This window comes from Cynara cardunculus, unplaced genomic scaffold, assembly GCF_001531365.2.
Source record: "Cynara cardunculus var. scolymus isolate 2C unplaced genomic scaffold, CcrdV1 Un_Scaffold_3808, whole genome shotgun sequence".
Lineage (NCBI taxonomy): Eukaryota > Viridiplantae > Streptophyta > Magnoliopsida > Asterales > Asteraceae > Cynara > Cynara cardunculus.
This window is the reverse complement of record NW_020201625.1, coordinates 10,875-32,841: the sequence shown is the minus strand read 5'-3', so window position 1 is coordinate 32,841 and position 21,967 is coordinate 10,875. Positions and strand designations below refer to the sequence as shown.

General features: G+C 33.5%; 1 protein-coding gene across 1 annotated transcript; it reads right to left on the bottom strand.

The window, feature by feature from the left end:
- Nucleotides 1–278: 278 nt before the first annotated feature.
- Nucleotides 279–13,943, bottom strand: LOC112503787 (BTB/POZ domain-containing protein DOT3). Its single transcript, XM_025107784.1, has 6 exons — nt 13,820–13,943; nt 13,677–13,746; nt 12,731–13,599; nt 10,269–10,527; nt 9,415–9,543; nt 279–647 (listed from the first exon to the last, which is right to left on the bottom strand). The coding sequence occupies exons 1-6, from the start codon at nt 13,936–13,938 to the stop codon at nt 279–281; spliced, it is 1,815 nt and encodes a 604-aa protein (XP_024963552.1). The 5' UTR covers nt 13,939–13,943.
- Nucleotides 13,944–21,967: the final 8,024 nt, after the last annotated feature.

Here is a 21,967-nt window from a genome sequence, read left to right as displayed (position 1 = left end):
ACCCTTCAAAGACTAGAGCGACCGCTTTTATAAAAACCCTAGCTTGTAACAAGTGTGCAAAATAAATAAAACCTTCTCAAAGAAATAGAAGAACTAGCAAAAGGTGATGTTGCACTAAAAAGAAGCTAAAAAAAGAAAACAGAAAAAAGATAATAAAATTAAGTTAGAAGTAACAACATACAAACATAACCAAGTAAAAAACACAAAAAAATGAAGTGCTACAATAATGACTAAAACAGTAGTACTTGAGCTTCTCTGAATCAAGAGAACAATAAAATTCATGAGATAGATTGTCGTCTTTTAAGTCTGAGAATAGAGTTAATTTTTTTTTCTTTCTCTTTTCCTTCTCTATTTTCATTTGAATCCAACTTCCCTTGAAATAATGTAGATTTTTTAAACTTATTCCATCCTAAAATCCAACCATTCTGCTTTTTAATCATCTTTTCACAATTTTGGTGTAAATTTGTGTAGTCCCTTTGGAGATCTTCAATTACAACCATTATTCTCTCCACTTCTACTTTCAACATTTTGATTTCCTCTTTAGGAAATGAGCAATTGTTGTCATCTTGATCTAGATTATCGTTGTTTGTTGCTGGCTGGTTTTTGTGCATTGTTGCCCTTAGTTTCACTTGCTCTGCGAACAATACCTGATGTTTTTAGTTAAAGAGTTAGTTTATTCATATATGAAGATGTATAATTAAAATCTAACTATAACTTTAGTGGTTACATTTTCAGAAACCTCCATTAATCTTATGGCATCCTGAAGATAACAGCAAAAAGAATTTTTAGTGATGCTAAGGAGAGTCGTACTGGTAACTTGTAGGTAGGAGCCATAAACACTTATTGGTTGAAAACTGATTCTTGAATCCCTTCTAATGGAAAAATAAAATTCAATGAGGATTCAAAATACCAAACAAACATTAGCTCTCCCTGAAAAGGAGGTGATCCAACAGCACCTTCCAGTACGGCTACTTTGTTACGACTTCATTTCAGTCACTAGACCTGCCTAGTAAGCCTCTTATTGGTAAGACACTCAACATAATTGATTTTATAAAACTTCTAAAATGAAAAAGCGTCATATAAGAACACTTTATAAGACCAAACTAAGAAGCGTCATATCTAAAAGCGTTACAATAAGTTTATAAGACGCAATTAGGTGTTTTAACAAATTTATTAAGACACTTTTAAAAGACAGTGTCGTATTAACTCTTTTATACGACACGATTTGAAAAAATGTCATATAAACAAAAGTTTCATATAAAAAGATTTGTTTATAGGACATTTCTCAAAGTGTTCATAAAATAGCTAATAAAATAATTTATTTTAAAAACATTGTAAAAAACTTGAAACTTACTGTAACGCTTTTGGATATGACACTTTTTGGGTTTGGTCCTATAAACTTATGTCCTATAAAGTATTCTTTCGGTACGCTTTTTCATTTTTGACGTCCTATAAAATGAATTTTGTTGCAGTGAGATATATACTTATCTCGTAAAACAGGATGGTTTTTACCAACACTTTTTACCGTGTTCATTTACTGACCGATAATTGTACCCTATATACAAGAATTTCTTACAGAGGTCTATACAGTTGCATCTAATTGAAAACAGGTTGTTTTCTATTGATAGTATTAGTGCATATAAAAGGTACAAATTACTTTGGTTGTTTTGTAATAGTTTTGGCAAATATAGAAAAGAAAAAAACCACTTGGATAGTGTTGCAAGAAAACTCATTATATATTATTTTTACTGAAATCGTGGTTTTTATACTTGGTATTTATTTTATATTATATCGGGGTCTATTTTTAAGTTAGGATGGTGATTCTAATCTCGATATTTATCGGGTAAGTATTATCATCCTCATTTATTGTATAAAATTATCGATTATTAAAAATAACATTTGTTTATCCTATGTTATTTTAATGACCAAAATCTTACCCAATAACATAAGTAATGGCAATTACTCTTACCCGATAAGCACTTGATTGTTTATGCCGGTAATGACACTTTTAAGTATTATTTTTCGGTTGAAGTGATGCTCATAATTATTTCTCTTTGAAAGAAACTCATAATTATTCTCTTAAAAACTTGTTCTAGATAAAGATTGGGATAAATGAAACCATATATAAAAGTTACAGATAAGAATCACTGGTCTTAAAATCTTACTTTTTTTTCCATCAATTAATTAAGACATCGAATTTTTATTTATTTTAAATTTATTTAATTCATGTTTACATTATATATATATATATATAGAGAGAGAGAGAGAGGTGAATGTTCAAACGAGAACACCTTCATTTTACGAAAATGCTAAAACATTCTTATCACATGTGATAATACACTTGAGAGGAATTGGTGGTGTATGGATGTCGTGCCTTGCGACTTAGGTCGCACCAAAGGTCGTCTGCGTTTATGATTTAATATCACATGTGATGGTCTTGATGGATTATAGTATCACATTAATAACACATTTATCACATGTGATAGTACATGTGAGGGGCCTTAGTGGTGTAAGGATGTCTTGACCTACAACCTAGATTGCGTCAAAAGTCGTCCACATATATGATATAGTATCACATGTGTATCATATATATTGAAATAATAGTATCACATGTGATTGTTTATAGTAAAAGACTATTCTCGCGTTCTCATAAAATCAAGTTGTTCTCGTTTGAACATATATATATATATTCAATTTATATTACTGATGGTTAGGGGTGTAAATGATACGAGACAACTCGCGAGCTACTCGAGATCGACTCAATCAAAGTTCGTTCAACACTCGATTCGAATAGGCTCAACTCAAACTCGAGCTCGACTCGACATATTAATGAGTCGAGTCAAGCTACCCAATACTCAACTCGAAAAGCTTGTGGGATATTTGATTATTTTATATATAACTAGTTTTAAAATATAATCAATTTTTATGATAAAATTTATAAAACATAATAAAAATATCTTGTATTTTTAGATATTTAAACAAATTAGACATTTTTTTATTATAAAAATTAATGAATTATTTTTTATTAGAATCACAATAAAAAGGACAAAGAAAAAATGTAAAAAAGGTTAGTGAGATTGTCCCACATAGGAGGAGAGATTTTAAAGAAAAGAAGAAAAGATGTTACAAAAAGATAGGGTGTTAGGATTGAATTTTAGAGTTAATTGTAGAGAGTTTGACTTTGACTCTTATGTTTTTAGTTAGACCTATAAATAGGTCTTGTAAGGGATTTTAGAAAGTGGGAGCTTAATTGTAATATTACGTATAATTCAAAGAAATAAACCTACATTGACCAAGTTGACTTTTTCTCTCAAGTGTTCTTACATAAAGATTGTCATGTTCTTATTGTTCTTGAAGATTGATCAAAGTAAGGGACATACAATTGGTATCAGAGCAAGTTTGCAGTGAGATCGTATTGAAAATTTCATCTAAAGTTGAAAATTTCTGGAAAATCACATTCTGTTCTTCATTTTCATATGTGTTCTTGAAGTGTTCTTCAAGTTTTTCATATTTTTCTACTCAAATCTTTCATTTTTTTTACGATTTGATGTTAAAAAGATCATCGTTGTGTGCGTATTTGGATCGTGAATCTTTGTTATTCACAAGTTTTTGTGATTTGATCATCCGTTTTAAAGATCTGATGAGATTTGTGAAGTTTTAAAATTTTTGTATTCTTGAATAAAATCTTAAAAATCTGAATTTTGATCATTTTTTGGTGAAAAAGTTGTAATTTTTGTGTTTTTGGTGAGTTTTAATCTGTTTCTGTTTTACCCGGATTAATGACTTAGTCATATTTCAAGTCTCTTTAGCCGGATTGCTTCCATTTGCAGTCACTTAACCATTTTTCTAAGCCATTATTGGACATAAAGATAGTCGATTTCAAGCAACATCCGAACATCCTTTGTCCGGATTCAAGACTTAGTCGAATTAATTTCATTCCCCGGAAGTTGCCTTGTCCGGATTTGGCAACCTCGGTCAACAAGCCATCCAGAGTTCAAGTCTTGATCGCATACAGGTTACCCGGATTTGGCTTCCTCGGACACCCCTTTAGCCGGAGATCATCTTATACGGTCATAGCCTTAGCCGAGTTACTCTTTTTCTCGCATCACTTTAGCCGGATTCAATTCATTCCTTGGTAACAACCTTGTCCGTATAAGGTTTATCTAGGTCACAGGCTTGACCGATTTCAGTCTTTCCCAGACACAGTCTTAGCCACTTTCATCCTTCCTCGGACACACCCTGTTCGGATTAGACCATCCTCGGCCAAGACTTAAGCCATTTTGCAAGCAAATATCCGGTCACCGTTACGTTCGGATTCCCTTCTTCCTCGGCCATAACCCTATCCGGTTTCTTCTTCTGTCAAGACTTAGCCATTTTGACCTCTATCTTGTCTGTATTCCAAGTCTAAATCAATTTTCACTTTCCCTTGATCACCTTTTTGTCCGGATTCTACATTTCTTGGTTACCTTTATCCATATTTGATTTCCTTGCTTATCACATTGTCCGGATTCCATATTCCATCATTTTGATCATTTTTTGTCTGGATTTCATATCATCTTTTGCCTGGATTTCACCAAATCGCCCGTGATTTGAGCAGTTCTTGAAATGTTTTAATTTTGATTTTCTAAGAAATTTTGTGAAGTCTGACTTTTATCTGAGTTGAATATTTTTGTGAGATATTTTTTTTGAAAGTGATTTCTTTGATCGATTTCGATTACTACATAGATTCTTTTTGTTCAATCTTTTAATTTTTAAATGGCAGCATTTTATGAGAAAGAATATAGGGAACTAAAAGAGAAGTATGATAAACTGAGTCTAGAAAATAAGAATATCATATCTTGGGTTATACGTTTATCAGATTGTAATGAAAGAAATGAGGAAGAGAAGAAGCTTTTAAAAGAACAATTGGATGGATTCATTCAAAATGCTTCTGATTCACATAAAAGTAGTTTAAAACTAAACAAACAGATTGAGGAACTAACTGAGAAACTACATGAAGCTGAGAAGAGGGAATTGATTGATGAAAATGTTTGTGAATTAGAGAAAAGTTAGCAGAATTATAAAGACAAATATGTGAAAATGTTTTCAGAAAATCATGCTAATAAGGAATTTATTAAAGATTTACAACGGGAGCATAAAGAAACTAGAGAATGTATTGAAAATGATTTCATGTATAGGATTAAAAATCTTGAGAAAACTTTGGATTCTGCAAGAATAGAGTCAGATGAAGATTTGAAAATTTGGAGCAAAGCAAATAAAGATTTGTTTAATAAACTCCAAGAAGTTTAAAATGAACTGAATGTTGAAAAGAACTCTCCAGAAAAGAAGAATAAAAAGTTTGAAGAGCTAATGAGAAATTACATGAAGCTGAGAAGAAAGTTGTTAATGAAAGGAAATTACTGGAAAAAGAGAAAGATAAGGTTTTAGAAGCTGAGAAGAGTTTAGTTGCTGAACAGAAAGTTTTGGAGAAAGAGAAGAAACTGATGATAGAAGTTGAGAAAAGATTTGATACTGAAGGAAAATCTTTTGAAAACAAGATTAACTCTTTGGAGCTGAATGCCAAAATGCTTTTAAAGCAAATTTCTGATTTTGAACAACTTATCATCTTGGAACGAGCCAAGGTTGATAAAGAAAAGGAAGAGCTTAAAGAAGAATGTCTGAGCAAGAATTTGGAATTGCTTGATAGTGCTGAACATGAGAAGAAAGCATTAGATGAAGAGAACAAACTGTTTGCTCTTGAAAAGAAAAACACTGCCAAGAAAAATGCTACAATCGCCAAAGAACTTATAGAGAAAAATAAATGGTTTGACATTGCTTTTGAAAATGAAAAGGGAAGTTCAGATGAAGAAAGAAAGGAATTTGAGAAAGAAAGGAAAGTGTATGAAAAGTTGAAGAAGGAATTAGAAAGTAAGTTTCTGGAATTTTCAAAGAAATTGTCTGATCTAGACACAGAACTTGTTACTGAATTGAACATGAGAACTGAACTTAAAAAGAAATACGATTTAGTTGCTGAAGAGAGAGTCCAGTTACTCAAGAAAGTAAAAGACTTTTCAAGTGCTAAAAGCTCAACTAGTTTTCAATCTCAGTGTAAAACTAGCTTTTATGATTGTTCCAACGTTAAATCTAACAGTTATTCAAGCAGCCCTAAATCAACTGTTTCTAAGAACAAGTCTCGTTCTTCAAATCAATATTATCAAGGGTATGTCATTGGATCACCCAATTATCTTTCAAAAGCTAAAAATGTTTGAGTCAATAAAGCTGATTCTGCTATGTCTCATAAATTTGTTGTTACTAACCCTATTCTTCCTTGCATTGTGAGATCCACTCATGATCTAATCAATCTTAGCAAGAGAATAATCATGTGCTCAACATCCAGAACTAATGATTTTGTTAATAGAAAAAGGTACAACAGATGATATGAGGACAACAAATTATTAGAACAGCTGGAATGGATACAACAAGTATGCTAATAACTAGTATGGATCTTATTGTTTATTTGATCAACCTGTTAAAAGTGCTAATAAGAATACATCTAATAGAAACAGATGGTTTGGTAGTTATAACATTCTCTAACCTGATACTAACAAAGTAGGACCCAAGTTTGTCTGGGTGCCAAAATCTACTTGAACTGTTTTGCAGGTGTGTCATTATTATGCTGATAAGAAGATCATTCTTATGATACACTAATGCAGGGTGAGTGTGTAATCTATTTGATATGGTTTCTTAACAAAACGGTTCAGGACCCGAGCTGAAACGAAATATGGCTTCTGAACAAATCAGTTCAGGACCCGAGCCAAAATGATTTCACTTTTGGTTTTTGAGCTAAAATGTAAAATTACTTAACTATTTTCTAGGGGGAGTTGTTGAAAAGTTTTTGAATCTGGATTGATTTCTGAAACGAGTATTTTCTCTGAGCAAGTATTTCTTGAGATTTTACTTGCGTAATTTCTCATCATACATAATTTCAATACATGTTTCAGCTATTCTTCAAATTGTTATTATCATGTCTCTTAAATGAAAATCATTTTCGGTGATAATACACTCGTTTGTATTCAAAGTTATTTTTTCTGAATTTTTTTTACTTTAATTGATACAGATGTCATTATTTTTTGACTATCTGAATCTGTAAACTTGTACTTACAGATCTTCATTCATTTCTCCCACTTATTCTGAATAACCTGAATTGAACATCACTCCTTGTTGATTGTGCTTAATCGCTATATTTTTTTATCAATTTTTATCAGATCATTTAAGCTTATATGCGATAATATTTGGATCAACTGTTTGTGATCAATTGAGCTTACAGTGTTAAATTTAGGAGGGACTAAGTGCTTCACAGAAATACCTCAATGGAATGTCAGAACCAACAGACCTACCTATGAGAAAATCCATACTTGAGTGAGCTTAAACATAAAATGGGTTTGTGTACAGAGCTTAAAATAAATATGAGAGGGGTAGTTGTTGTGAGCCAAAAGAATTGATGAGAGTTGTGTCATGATTAAAAGATTAAAAGAATCCTGTTCTAACCTCTATAATCCGGGCAACCCACAAAATCTATTAGTTCTCGATTCTTTGGAGACTAATATTGAAAAAGGTAAAACACAGGCCAATTCTTATCACAACCCCACCAGCTACTCATTTATCTCTTAAAAGATAAGTGTTTCAATAACACTTGTGGCACGCAACTCATATTCTATAAATTTCTCATTCAAAGAAATTTGATATTAAAAAAGAAGGATATATGTCCCCCCCCTTCAAGTCTTTTTGATCACGAATTGAGTCTGATAAATTTGTGTAGTCCACATGGTTTATCTTTTTGAGCCTAAATCGAAGCATATGTTGCCTTATCTTTCTACACTACACAAATTTTGCAATTTATTTGTTATGTTGCTATAACATTCATAGAATTATTTTTTTTATAAGATATAAATGATTGAATGGAAGTCCTGATGTGATGAACCTTAAAAAGTCTCATATATGAAGTACATTCGTTGTACGAAATATATTTATTATATTCACAGGTCAATCTTTTATAAGATTGTTAACAATTTCATAAGTTGAAATTGGTTATTTTCCCATCTTCATAATCTGAAAAGATTATAGAAGTGAATTTGAAAAGATCTGCTTACAATTTTATGAATTGACGGCATACCTTGATGATTCATTCATTCGGATGTATGATGCAAATGATTCTCATTTCATCATAAGAGGGAGTATTATATAATGAATAAAATAATCAATTCTGAAGACTGGTAATCTACAAAAGACTCAAGGAATGTGAATGAAGATGATTGATGACTGCTGATTATTTTTGTACTACAATATTGAGGGGGAGTTGAATGTGAAGATCTCATTTTAACAAGAGTTTACTGAAAGAGATTTCTCAATGGGGAGAATGTTAGTGAATGATATATGAAGAAGTTCTTTGATGAAAATATCTTGAAGACTGTTTCTGAAGATTGTTTTTATTATACATTCGAGGGGGATAATGTTTGGAAGATTTTCTCAAAGGAAGATTCTCTGAAGAACATAAAGTGGAGAATGTTAGAAGTTTAACTTGAAGATTTTAAAGAAGTCATAAAGTGTTTAAAGCGTCAAAGTTTTAAAAAAAGGATTCAAAGAGTACAAATTCTTTCAAGCCTGAATCCAAAAGGGAAAAATGTTAGAATTGAATTTTAGAGTTAATTGTATTCGTCTTGAAAGTTTATATTTGTATTTGTAGAGAGTTTGTCTTTGTAAGTCATGTGTTGACTTTGACTCTTATGTTTTTAGTTTGATCTATAAATAGGTCTTGTAAGGGATTTAAGAAAGTGAGAGCTTAATTTTAATATTATGTATAATTGAGAGGAATAAATCTACATTGACCAAGTTGACTTTTTCTCTCAAGTGTTCTTACATGAAGATTGAATTTTAGAGTTAATTGTATTCGTCATTGTTCTTGAAGATTGATCAAAGTAAGGGACATACAGAGGGAGATGAATGAAATTTCTAACTTTGTCTATTTTATGATGAAGTTTGAAATTGATCTCTTTAGTTTTATAAAAACTAAGAGAATACCTTTACGTTTTAAAATTTATAAGAAAAAAACACTAAAATATCATAAATTTCAATGGTGAGCTTGGTTCGAGCTTGATTCGAGTTTGAGTTTGAATTTAAGTTTGATTTGAGTTGTAGTTCGAGCTTGTTTCGAGCTTAGTTCGAGTTTGATTCGAGTTCGAGCTTGAGAAATAGTTATTGAGTTCGAGTCGAGCTTTGATTTTTACTAATCGCGAGTTTTCGAGTCGAGTTCGAGTTTGGAAATTGGGTTTCAAGTTCAAATCGAGTATAATAATACTCAAGCTCGACTCACATCATTTACACCCCTAGTGATGGTCAGTAAAAATTGAAGGCTGAAGATTTTGATGTGAAAGATACCTGCATGACTGTTCTTAGCGGTAGGCGATCATTTTGAGCAGCATGTGTGCATGCATCAATTGAAAGCTTCTGACAATCCATGGATCTGCATAATCTTCTTCTCTCATGTTCCGACAGCGCTGGATGTGCCTGTAATTTCAAAAATAAAATACGGTTTCGTGATTCCAATTATAAGATTTTTAAAATATTTAAATATTTTATAAAATTTAAGTTTATATTATTAAATAATTATGCATCCAGGCTCACTTTTTCTAAGTAATGGGGAAGAGGACCGAAACATGACTCAAGTTTTTTATTAGGCAAAAGTTTACAATCCTTTGGGACATTTTATTAATGTAAAAGTGCTACAATAAATGTGTAGATAGTTTTTTTTTTTTTTTTTGTATATTAACAAGTTTTTAAGTCACTTTTAAAATAAAACGTCCTATTATTTTTTTAATATGACATTATTCGAAAGAATTTCTCAAAAAACAATTATTCTATAAAAAGATATGTTTATAGAACATTTTTCCAAAGTATCCTATATAAAAACTTATATGATATTTTATTTTTAAAATGTTTTAAAAACTTGTTAAGGTGTCCAAAAACGTCTTACAAACTTACTGTGACACTTTTAATTAGGATACATAATTGTTTCGTCTTGTAAACTTTCAAGTCCTATAAAATAATCTAATCGTTAGAGTCCCGCATCTTCTCTATCTATGTTGGAACCTCCTTTCTCTTTTAAGTAAGTACATTTTTTAAGAGTAATTTAATGGGGTTGTACGTATTATCACAAGTTTCACATCTCACAAAAATAATAAAACGCAAAAGATGGATCAGAGTGTATCCTTGAAAATCAAAGAACCGATCACCTTCAGATATATATCGATTGCTCGGTAGAGTCCATCATCACACGGCCGGGCATTATCTGGTAAGGACTCGGCGATCACTTGAAACTTTGTGACTGAAAGGTTGGGGTCGCCAGCTATTTCGGCAAGGTAATTATCTAAAAGCTTACTAATGCTTGATTTCCCATGATTTTGTGTTGGTTGTTGTTGTTCATGCATCAAATAATATTCCAAAATCCTTTGCACGACATCCACGTTGAATAAAGTCTGCTCTCCGGTCGATCTGCACCACATCTTATCAATATGTACGCCAAGTAATATAAAAAAATATTACAAAAACGTATTTTATAACCGTTAGAATTATGTATCGGCTAGACTTTGATTTTCGTAAATAGATATGTTGGAAGCCCCTCCCGTCCTCAACGAATCTTTTGGGAAGTAACATGAATTAGGTTCTATATATTCTCATATGGTATAAGAGCCAAGTTCTATCATCTAAGGCATCTATGCCCGTGATTTGACACTTCATTATAGTATCGGAGCCATGGTCTACCATCTGGAACATTTTGTGCCCGAGACTCGACATTTATGAAATTTTGTGCCCATCTAACCTGTGTTGGAGGGGGCCTGTGAGAGTCACTAGACTTGGACCTTTTATACTCGATATATGTTGTAATAACTAGTTGTCTACCCGCGCAATGCAGCGGGATGTGAAAAGCTCATTAAAATTATTCAATTTTGAGATATCAAATTCCTTAAGATGTAACGAAGCCTACTACATTTGTATCTAATTTAGATTCAAATATACATCCATCCAAAATGTTGGTGTTAGTAGGTTCTACAATTATTCATAAACCCTTAATCGCAACCCGAATGACTTGAGCGGTGGAACAAGATACAAGCATTTGCCAAGGACTGGAGCGGTGGAGCAAGATACTCGACCCGAATCACAACCATCTCAAATATATTGAATCAAAGAAACCCTTAAAAGCCAATGGGGTTGTTAATGTGTACAAATACTATAAATGTAGATCCAGAGCTCCGAAATGCTAACCTTTAAAATAAGCAGCTAGCTTAAACCCTAATATTAAAATGAAAAATCAAAGGAAGACCTTTATACAACAATGGAAGCCAATGGAAAGACAAATGAAGACCTTTATATGTAAGGGTGTCGGTGTGACCGGAGGAGAGACGGTGAGGAACGACGGAGGCGAGGAAGAATGTAGCTAGGGGAATGGAGGTGATTGGGAAAAATCAATCGTGGATTATGAAAATCTAAGGTTTACATTTGAAATGGTAAGAGAGTTTTTGATGGTAAGATGAAAATCTTGGGAACATAAAGTGTCAAAATTTGAAAGGGGGTAGATGGTTTAAATTTTCAATGTTTATTGGAAACCAAAACTAAATATGGGAAAGATAAAACTTAAAAATATGAGTTGTAAAAGGTGAAACATTGTTGAGTCGTACGATATGCATAAATGACTTGTAATTAAAATTTTTAAGACTTTATACATAAAGAAGCAGTACCTTATGCATTTAAAATTGTTTTTAAGACTTTTATCAAATCTGATTTATAAGATAGTATAAATATAAATACTTTAGGATGCATCCTAATATAGTACTATACAATATATATCTATCTACATCGTGATATCTAAAAGCACTATAAATTGTTATAACAAAATTAAGGATACCTGAAAGACTTGTGAAACTTAAACATGACACAAAAAACAAATTATCATGTTAGCCATTTTGACACTTTTAAAAAGTGTCATAAATATGAAAAAATAATATGCTAGCACAACGACATTTTTTTTTTAAATAACCTATAAAAATGGTTAATAGGGTAATTTACTTCTTTTGTTGTATTAGGTTCTCCAATTTCATCGATAAAACTTGTTTAGGTAGTTTAACTTCGTCCTAACTACATATTATAATAAAAAATCGGGTTTTTTATTCTTTAAAGTTAAAACTTCATCAAAGACCACTACAACAAAATTGATTTTATAGCATGGTTAAAATTTCAAAGCCTCTATAACAAAATACTTGATAGTACTTAAGTTTATAGTACCCAACCAAAATGTCCTATGTAAAAACGTTACAATAGGTTTATAAGACGTTTCAACAAGTTATTTAAGACACTTTTAAGACTAAATGTCGTATTAGTTATTTAATACGACACTATTTGAAAAGTTGTCCAATAAAATAGATATAATAGTTAATACGACACATTTTTTAAAGTGTCATCAAATATTTGTTAAAATGTCTTATAAACCTATTATAACACTTTTAGATACGACGATTTATAGATTGATCCATAAACGTAATTTATATAAAAAAATCATCGTTTAGAAATTCTAGATGTCTTATATGGTTGTTGTAGTGTAATCTATTAAGACCCATAAAGACCATGAGACATCACAAAAAAGCAATTTTGTTGCATCTTATGAAATTGAAAGATAGAAACATAATGTTTGAAAGCTCACTTGATTTGGTTTCCTTCCTCTCCGCCGGTATAACTAGGTATCAGCAGATCGTAAACACTCGCATCTTCCATAACCATCCCGACTCTTTTCTCGAGCTCGGAAACTAAAGCCGGTGACACTGCATACACCATTGCCATCTTCAACATCCACAACAGAAACTTGCAGGAAATACTTTCTTTCTCATGAGGCAATATGCTCACCAACCTCTCTATAATCGTTCGTTGATCGTGATACGGTTCAAATCCTGTTTCTTGCTTCCGACCCTGCTGAATACGCCATTTCTGCTCCTTTTTTCCATTCTGATATCGTTTCAATCCTTCAATCTCTCCATCAGTTTGTATCAACCATTTTTCTGCATATATCATGATGCAAGAACCCAAGAAATCTGATCCCAATCCTTTCAGCATCATTGCTTCTAGAATCCTCATAAAATGATCGATTCTGAGAGTGGAAACGTCGTATTTCCACCGGTTTTGTTCGATTTCAGAAGCGCGAGCGATGGAATCAGAACATTTTCTTACGATCTGGAGGTTTTCGGCCCACGGGGAGAGAGTTTCACAGGATTTCAGAACCGTAATTGAGTCCTTCCATGAAGAAAAAACAACCAAAGTGAGGAAAGATTCGGTTTTAGATATAAGGTTCCCGTCTTCTACTTCTTCGGTCATGTCTAGAAACTCCGCTGCACATCGTAAAGGAGCTGCGTTTTTGGTGGTTAACGATACCGGAAAACCATAGCAAAATTTGAGCACGGTTTCAAACGTTTCGGCTCCTCCGGGGAAGTTCTGCAATTTTAGCTCGTAACCATCTTTCGTGATTGAAGTCCGGAGGTCAATCTGCCCCAAATAACCGCATCTTGAAAGCAGCGGAAACTACTCATAAAACATCGATCAGTGAAGTGAAAAGTTAAAGCAAGTCGTATTCAAAGCATATGTTTCCTTAATATTACCTGGTGAACATAAAATGTGATGTCGTCAACTTTAACCGATAGATCCGATGGAAGTTGAGATACGGCAAACCTGCGGATAACATAAGAGAAACTAGCTGAACGGAAGCTAAACTTGCAATAAGCTTTAAAATATCAGTATTTACCATGAATGACCCTTTTTTTCGAAGTTTTCCACAATTAGGTTTGTGGGAACTAGCAAGTCTTGTTGGTGGCTTTCAGTGGCATTTTCGTAGTTAATCTGGGGGCAATTTGTGTGAGCCATTGGGAGTGCACGGAGAGTTTCGTTGGATGCTTTAGTTTTTATAGGAACTGGATCATTGTATCTGGGGATGGTCGAAGTGGACCCATCCAAACCGGGAAATATTAAATGATCGAACCAAAAACTGGACTGGTTCCAACTTACAACCGGTAACTGGAAACAAAGTTTAGCATTTTTAATTTTGAAAAATAAAAACCTAAAATGAGGTCATTTTAAGGTTTTTTGAAAGAAAATAAGGGTTGAAGTTGTGGCATTCAGTTTTTGATATGGAGCATATGTAGGAATTAGGGATGCCTGGAAAAAAAAGTTTAGGGACGGTTGGTTCGTAGAATGGAATCTGTCAACTGAATTTGACTTTTAAAGAATTATAATGGAATTTGAACACGTGTTTGTTTGGTTAGAATGAATTGGAATGGATTTGTTAAATGCTTTAGAATCTGTATGTTTGGTTGGTAGAATGTAGTTTTGGAATTTGAATAAATAAATGATAAATGACCAAAATACCCCTTAATTTCAAAACAACGTAACTTTCAGTCCATCTGGAATTACAGGAATCGTCAGATATGAATAAGAAACTTGTGACAGACTAATGTCATGACAAGCGTAAAGGTTCACATGAATTCATTACTTTTTTTTTTCTTGCCTCTATTTGAGTCAATTAGATTTATTTGTTAATTTTTAAATTTCATTTAATCCATTTCCAAAAATAATTCAAAATTTATAATTTTGAAGATATTATATTTTTCAATTATGTATTTGATTTGGGATGAGTTGGTGCAAGGGAATAAATATGGAGGAAAAGAAGTTTGTGGTGTTGAAAGAGTTGGTTGGTAGATCACAAGAAAATTGAATGCAACAAAGAGAATGTCTAGGCATTAGCCACTAGAGGTCAACTTCCAAGTCATGTGTAAGCAAACTCCACCACTATATCACTATGTGGTTTTCATAACTTTTAGTATATTTGGGGTTTGGAGTAATTAGGGTAGGGTAGGCATATTGTTGTTACTTTAAAGAGTCAATGATTTGTATATTGAATACAAACATATCAAATTTTTAATTTTAGTTATATACGTTATGAAAACACATAATTACATATTGTTATGGAAACTAGGAAGAAAGTAATTATCCTATGTAATCTGAATTGATGACAAATTTGTTAAGAAATATGGTAACCAACTCCCGTAAGGAATATCTTAAACCAATAGAAATTGAAGAACTAAGACAGAACTTCAGAGGGTTAAGACATAGACTTGTAAGAATTTGCACATAGAAATTCTTCAAAACACACAAAGTTGCATATGGTCCAAAGGCTGCAATTTATGACAGTCCAAGCATTTAATACAACAACACAACTTTAATGTGTGTCTTCATATGATTTGTTGACCCATGTATCGTTGTACTGCATTAATATGATGTAGATATTTGTTACTCCAACTTATCCCTTCGTGTGCAAAGTGAACAATATTATAAGTAGAGTAAAATAAACATATTTTTTTGTACTTACTTTTCCTAACATGCAGGACATGTTCCTACAGTAGGGCTAGAAATGGTAAAAGTTGTAAGTGAAACTTGGTCCCTAAGTCTTTCATTTCAATAACCACAAGGGTAGTGCCTGATTGGTTTGAGCTTGGCTTCAAAGGTCAAAAGTACCAGAAGGTCCCAGGTTCAAATCCAAAGAGGGGAAAAAAATCCCCTTGTGACCACGGAGGTTCAAAAGCGGTGACTCCGGGCTATCTGTAAAGCAGGTGGTCGCCCTATGATTAGTCAGCTCGCATAGCGGGTTGGATATCCAGGTTAATAAAAAAAAGTCTTTCATTTCAAACTGGCTAGCCAGGTGATATTTGTCAAACTATTTGACTTATCTATCTTATGATTTCTATCACCTAGATGACTCACCAATCTAATTTGGTGTCGATCAAACTTCACTTCAACTAATACTTGATTTTATTGAAAGCTTTATATAATAGATTACCAAACAAGATTTTTAGATATGATATTAGAAATCCTATTTAGGGGGTGTTTGGGATTGCTTATTTGAAACAACTTATGTTTTTCCTATAATAGTGTTTATCAACTTATTATAAGTTAAAATGATTTAACTTTTTCAAAAACACCTTATTACCGGTTTGGCACCGGTATAAGTTGTTTATCCAAACACTCAAAAGTGCTTATTACCGGTGCCACACCAGAATAAGTCAATAAGTTATTTTTATAAGCAATCCCAAACACCCCCTTAGATGATGATTGGGTATCCAAATCACAAAGTGATTTTAGATACACAAAAACTAGATCTTTCTCTGTTTTGGATCATGAACCATCGGATTTTAATACAAATCGGATCCTCTTTGTGATTTTCGAATACATCACATAAAACTTAATCCTAAAACAATGTAAGTGTTTGACCGGATGTTATATTGTGTTATCATCAAGTCCAAATAGTTGAATATAACAAATACGTAGAACGTCATCTTATTCTATATTAGAAATTGGATATTCAAAATTGTAAATGGAATATACTTGATCCATAATTCTAACATCTAAATTGTATAGTCGATTCTTAGATGATAATCTCAAATGCAATAAAAACAAACTGTTAGATCCCAGATTACTCAAGTGATTTGATACTCAATAGATCTACTAAATATAGCAGAAGCAAGTAATATCATAGATATTAGAACACAAAATAATATAAAGAATAATTGACAATAAAGGATGGCCATATGATTCAATACGCTACTAATCTTACAGTGAGAGAATTACAATCGTTGACGAGAGATTACACTAAAAACACATTGTAGGTCCCGAATGGGATGATAATAGACATAAAGTAATTGTAGAAGGGGGTTGGATACAATTAAATAGACTTTTTTTTTCAACTTTTTAATTCTTATTGATGTATATCAAGAATTAACACACAGAGATACAATATAGATTATTGCTGAAGTAGAAAAAGATAACCTAGCCTAAACAATCTTACACAGAGAAGAACTTACAAGAATAACACAAAGAGTATTTGCAATGAAATGAAGAAAACTAAGTTTTTCTTCACAAACAAGATAAATAGAAGAGTAGAAGAAGACAGCCGATTGCCTTGAGAATACACTTAGAAATTCTTTCAAGGAAGTGTGTTTTGCATGGGAGAGGCATACTGCCTTTTATACCATCTTCATGCATTAAGTGCACGTGACACTTTATTGATCCTCTCTCATTGACTTGATGGTAATCCCTTTTACCTATCAAAGTATAGCGTTTCTGTTTATTCAGTTTCAGCGATCATCACTGAGTCTGTTCAGTGATCACTGAACATGTATTGTAAATCTCTAGTAACTGTTGTACTTCAAGAAGACAAAACTCACACCAAAGAACTTTCAGCAATGTCGAAGGTAGAAACTGAATATTAGAGACTAGCGCGTTCATTATTCAACATATGTGTGAAGACTGCACAAGTTTCATCAAATGTTGAAGAGACCTCCAGCGTCATCCTAGCATTCAATGATAAAATGAAGCTTACCATGCACGTTTGTTTTTGTCTTGTCCTTCCACACACTAAGGACAAAACCATACATTTTATAGAGTGTAGTACTGTACGGAGCCACTCAGTTGACTCTATAGTGCTCACCAACTCTATGAAAAGATGTCTGCTCATGAATAGACAAAAGGACTATTCACTGTAGCAAATGACAAGGTTTCCTCTAAAAGCTTGACACGTACTGTGTACCTTCTGAATTGTATTTAATGCAATGGGTATAAATAGCTGAGTGTTCTCTACTCAGTTATCATTTATCATATACTTCAATCTCTCTATGAAGCTTACCCAAGAAGTTACTTCTCTCACTACTCTCTCTCTCCTAAGAGAAAGAACCACTTTGAACAAGTGAAGAACACATTTCCAAGACTTTATTTCTTACAACAAATCTTTTCTCTTTGCTAAGTGCAATTGTATGTATCTCTAGATTGTTTAGATAGTTTTCTTTACCTTATCTTTTCCCCAAACAATATGTAAATTTTGTATTGATCCTTCTTTATCAATATATAATTTTTAAAATTGAAAGTTTTTGTGTCTGTATTCATCTCCCCCTACAAACTGTTATCTATAAACTCTTGTAGATCCAGTTAGGACCAACAAGTGGTGTCAGAGCAGCGTTTGCTTCTTGTGTTGTTTTGTTTTTTATTGGCATTTTATTATATTTTCTTCTCTAGATAATTTATTCCTTTATAAATGGCTTTACAAAACACTAGCACTCACTTTCACGATAATGGCTCTCTTGCCAAACCTCCCCGTTTCATAAGAGACAACTTTAGTCGCTGGAAGAATCAAATGTCTCTCTTCTTGGAAGGTGTGGATCCCGAGATCCCATACTACATAGAAAATGGACCTTATGTTCCATATGCTATATCTCCAGCAATTCCTGCAACTGCTACGACTGCTGCAATGCATAAATGACAGATTCCAAAACTCCCTAATCAATGGCGTGATGAAGACAAGAAGAGGATGGCTTTAGACACTCGTGTGATGTCTATAATTGCCATGTCTCTTCCTACGAGGTATATCACTTTGTGATAAAGCTCAAAACCTCGAAATCCATGTGGGACACTCTATGTGTTCAATATGAAGGTACTACTAGAGTACAAGAATCGAGGAAGATTAATCTAGTAAGAAAATATGAAAGCGTTTTCTGTGGAAAGAATGAATCGTTGTCTAAGGTACATCAACGTTTTAATTGTCTTCTTATCGATTAGAGGACAGTTGGAAGAGAATATTCCAACTCTAAGACTCTGTTAATCCCCTCTCTCATTGATTTGATGATTATGCCTTTTATCTATCAAAGTATTATGTATCTGTCTATTCAGTTCCAGCGATTATCACTAAGTCTGTTCAGTAATCAATGAAACATGTATCATAATCCTACACGACAACTATACTTCAAGAAGACAAAACTCACACCTAAGAACCTTCAGCAAATGTCGAAGACTGAAACTGAAGATTAGTGACTAGTGCGTTCGTGATCTGAAGTGGTATTCAGTGATTACAACCTGGTCAATATATGTGTGAAGACTGCACAAGCCAAAGTGAATGCTGAAGAAACCTCCAACATTATTCCAGCATTCAACAATCAAATGAATCTTTCCATGCACGATTGTTTTTGTCTTGTCCTTCTACACATAAATGATAAACCCATACCCTCTCAAGAGTATCGTACTGCACGAAGCCGATTAGTCAATTCTAGTGCCCACCAACTCCATGAAAGGATGTCTGCTCATGAATAGACAAAAGTACTATTCACTATAGCAAATGACAAGCTTTCCTCTAAAAGCTTGACACATGTTCTGCCTCTTCTGAATTGCATTTAATTCAATGGGTATAAATAGCTGAGTGGTCTCTTCACTCATGCAACCCTGCTATACAAGAAAGTTATAATTTCTCTCTAATTCTAAGATACATACCTAAGAACAACACACTTCTGTCTTATCTCTTTCGACAAATCTCATATATTTGCTAAGTGTATCTGTGTGTATTTATAGATTGTTTTAGATTGGTTTTTCTTTACCTTGTTTATTCCGCAAACAATTTATAAAACTCTGTATTGATCTTTCTTTATCAATATATATTTTTGAAAGTGAAAGTTACTGTGTTTGTATTCATCCCCCCTTCTACAAACTGATCACCTCTAAACTCTTTTAGATCCGGCTGGGACCAACAAGTGGTATCAGAGCAGGACTTGCTTTTTGTCTTGTTTTGTTATTTATTTGCATTTTATTACTTCTTTGTCTTTAGATAATTTACTGCTTTTCAAATGGCTTAACAAAACACTAGCACGAACTTTCACGATAATGGCTCTCTTGCCAAACCTCCCATATTCATTAGAGACAACTTCAGTCTCTAGAAGAATCGGATGTCTCTCTTCTTGGAAGGTGTGGATCCTGAAATTCTACACTATATAGAAAATGGACCCTATGTTCCATATGTTATATCTCCGGCTGTTCCTAAAACTGCTACGACTGCCACGATTCCTGAACGGCAGATTCCAAAGCTCCCTTATCAATGGAGCAATGAAGATAAGAAGAAAGTTGCTATAGACACTCGTTTGAGGTGTATAATAGCCATGTCTCTTCCCGATGAGGTTTATCATTCTATGATGAAACTAAGAACCTCCAAAACCATGTGGGAAACACTTTGTATTCAATATGAAGGTACTTCTCAAGTACAAGAGTCGAGGAAAATCAATTTAGTAAGACAATATGAAAGCATTCTTTATGGAAAGAATGAATCATTGTCTAAAGTACATCAACGTTTTAACTGTCTCCTTATCGACTTGAGGACAGTTGGAAGAGAATATTTCAACTCTGCGACATTGGCAAAGTTTCTGGAATGCTTGCCAGAATCATGGGATACTTATTCTATGCGTCTCAAAATGTCCAATGATATGTCCTCTTTCTCTCTTTCTCTCTTAGTTCTCTTTATAGGATACTGCTTAATCATGAGCAGTCCCGTCAGCTGAAGAGGAATCTCACTAAAGATTCCAGAGAAATGAAAAGCTCTCCGTTAGCTTTGATCTTTGAGGATTCTTCAGCTGATCTCATATCTTCCTCTAATCCTCCTGTTTCTTCTTTTTCATTAATGGAGTTAGACCCTACTAACTCTAAAGACTTGTCAGATTCTGATCTAATAGAGTTTGATGAGTCACTGTCCCTTCTAACCAAATCTTTTTGATGATTTGCCAGAAAAATCAATTTTCACAAATCTCCTTCGCTGACCATCTCGAATAAGCCAAAGTCAAATCCCATTGACAAGGCTTCAACATTCTGCTACAACTATCAGTGCAAAGGTCACTTTGCCAGTTAATGTAGGTTGAAGAAAACTGCGATGCCATCTTCCAAAACCCCATCTTCCTTCAAGCCCAATGATGACAAATATCAAAAGCTGAAGGAAAAGTACAGAAAGATGAAGAATTCTCAGCATAAAGGCAAAGGTCTTGCCACTAAAGAACATGACTGGGCTGATTCTTTTGATGAATCGTCCTCTGATGAGGAAGACACTGTCTACCTCTATCTTATGGCCAAGGATGTCAAGGAAGAACCTTCTGAGATATCATCCTCCTGTGATCCCTCATCATCTACATCTGCTCAGGTATGTTCCTTGAATGAACCCTTGTCTTTTTCTTCTGTACTTGATAGCCTATCAGCGTTAGATACGTTGACGGTTGATCTTTACAATGCTCTGAATGATAAATCCAAAGCATAAATGCTTAATCTTGATCTTCAAGAACAGTTGAGGATATATCATTCTAAGATAATGGAGCTGACCAAGATCGAGGAAGATCTCAAGGATCAGGTCATTGTACACCAAACCATTAGTATCAAGCATGAATAGGCTATAGCTAAGCCTGAGTAAGCTATTGATGAACTTAAGGCTGAGAAGGCTACCATTGAAGAATGGGTAAAGCCTCTGTCAAGGCCTCTGAGATCATCAACGCTCAGATCCCCACCAAGATTAAGACTGGTCTAGGCTTCTCCTATGATCAGGAAGAACGTGTCACTGACAGGTCCATACTAAAGTTTGGCACCTTTGTCTCCTCTATTCCTGATACTTCTTCCTCTCAGTCTTCTTTTACTGAGAGTCATCTTGAAGGAACTCCTTTGAGTTCAGGTTTCAAACACAAAGGTAAATCCATTGTCATAACACCTCTTCCCAAGAAGGCCAACAAGTCATATAGATCAAGATCTGTGCCTTCAACTTGTGCACCTTCTTCTGGAAAAATGATATCTAAATCCACTCAGAAATCTAAGTCAAAGCTTAAGGTGAATGTTTCATCCAAGGACTCTAAATCATCAGTTGTTCCTCCTAGAACAAATGAGAAGGGAATCCTTGGAGCTTGTCCCTCTTCTAATCCTTTGGTACTTCTTGGCCCTAAAGTTGGTTTCAGCTATAGGAAGTGTAGACACTATGGTGAAACTACCCATATTGCCAGTAAGTGTCCTTCTACTACCAAGGTTGTTCCTCCAGCTAAGGTAAAGAAAGTAACCAAGGCTG

Excerpts from the sequence above, each read along its gene's own strand:
- LOC112503787 (XM_025107784.1), bottom strand. The coding sequence starts at position 13,938 with ATGGCTCACACAAATTGCCCCCAGATTAACTACGAAAATGCCACTGAA. Across the intron at positions 13,600-13,676 it reads TCACATTTTATGTTCACCAG|TTTCCGCTGCTTTCAAGATG; the intron begins GTAATATTAAGG and ends TTTTATGAGTAG. Across the intron at positions 10,528-12,730 it reads GAGGAAGGAAACCAAATCAA|ATCGACCGGAGAGCAGACTT; the intron begins GTGAGCTTTCAA and ends GATGTGGTGCAG.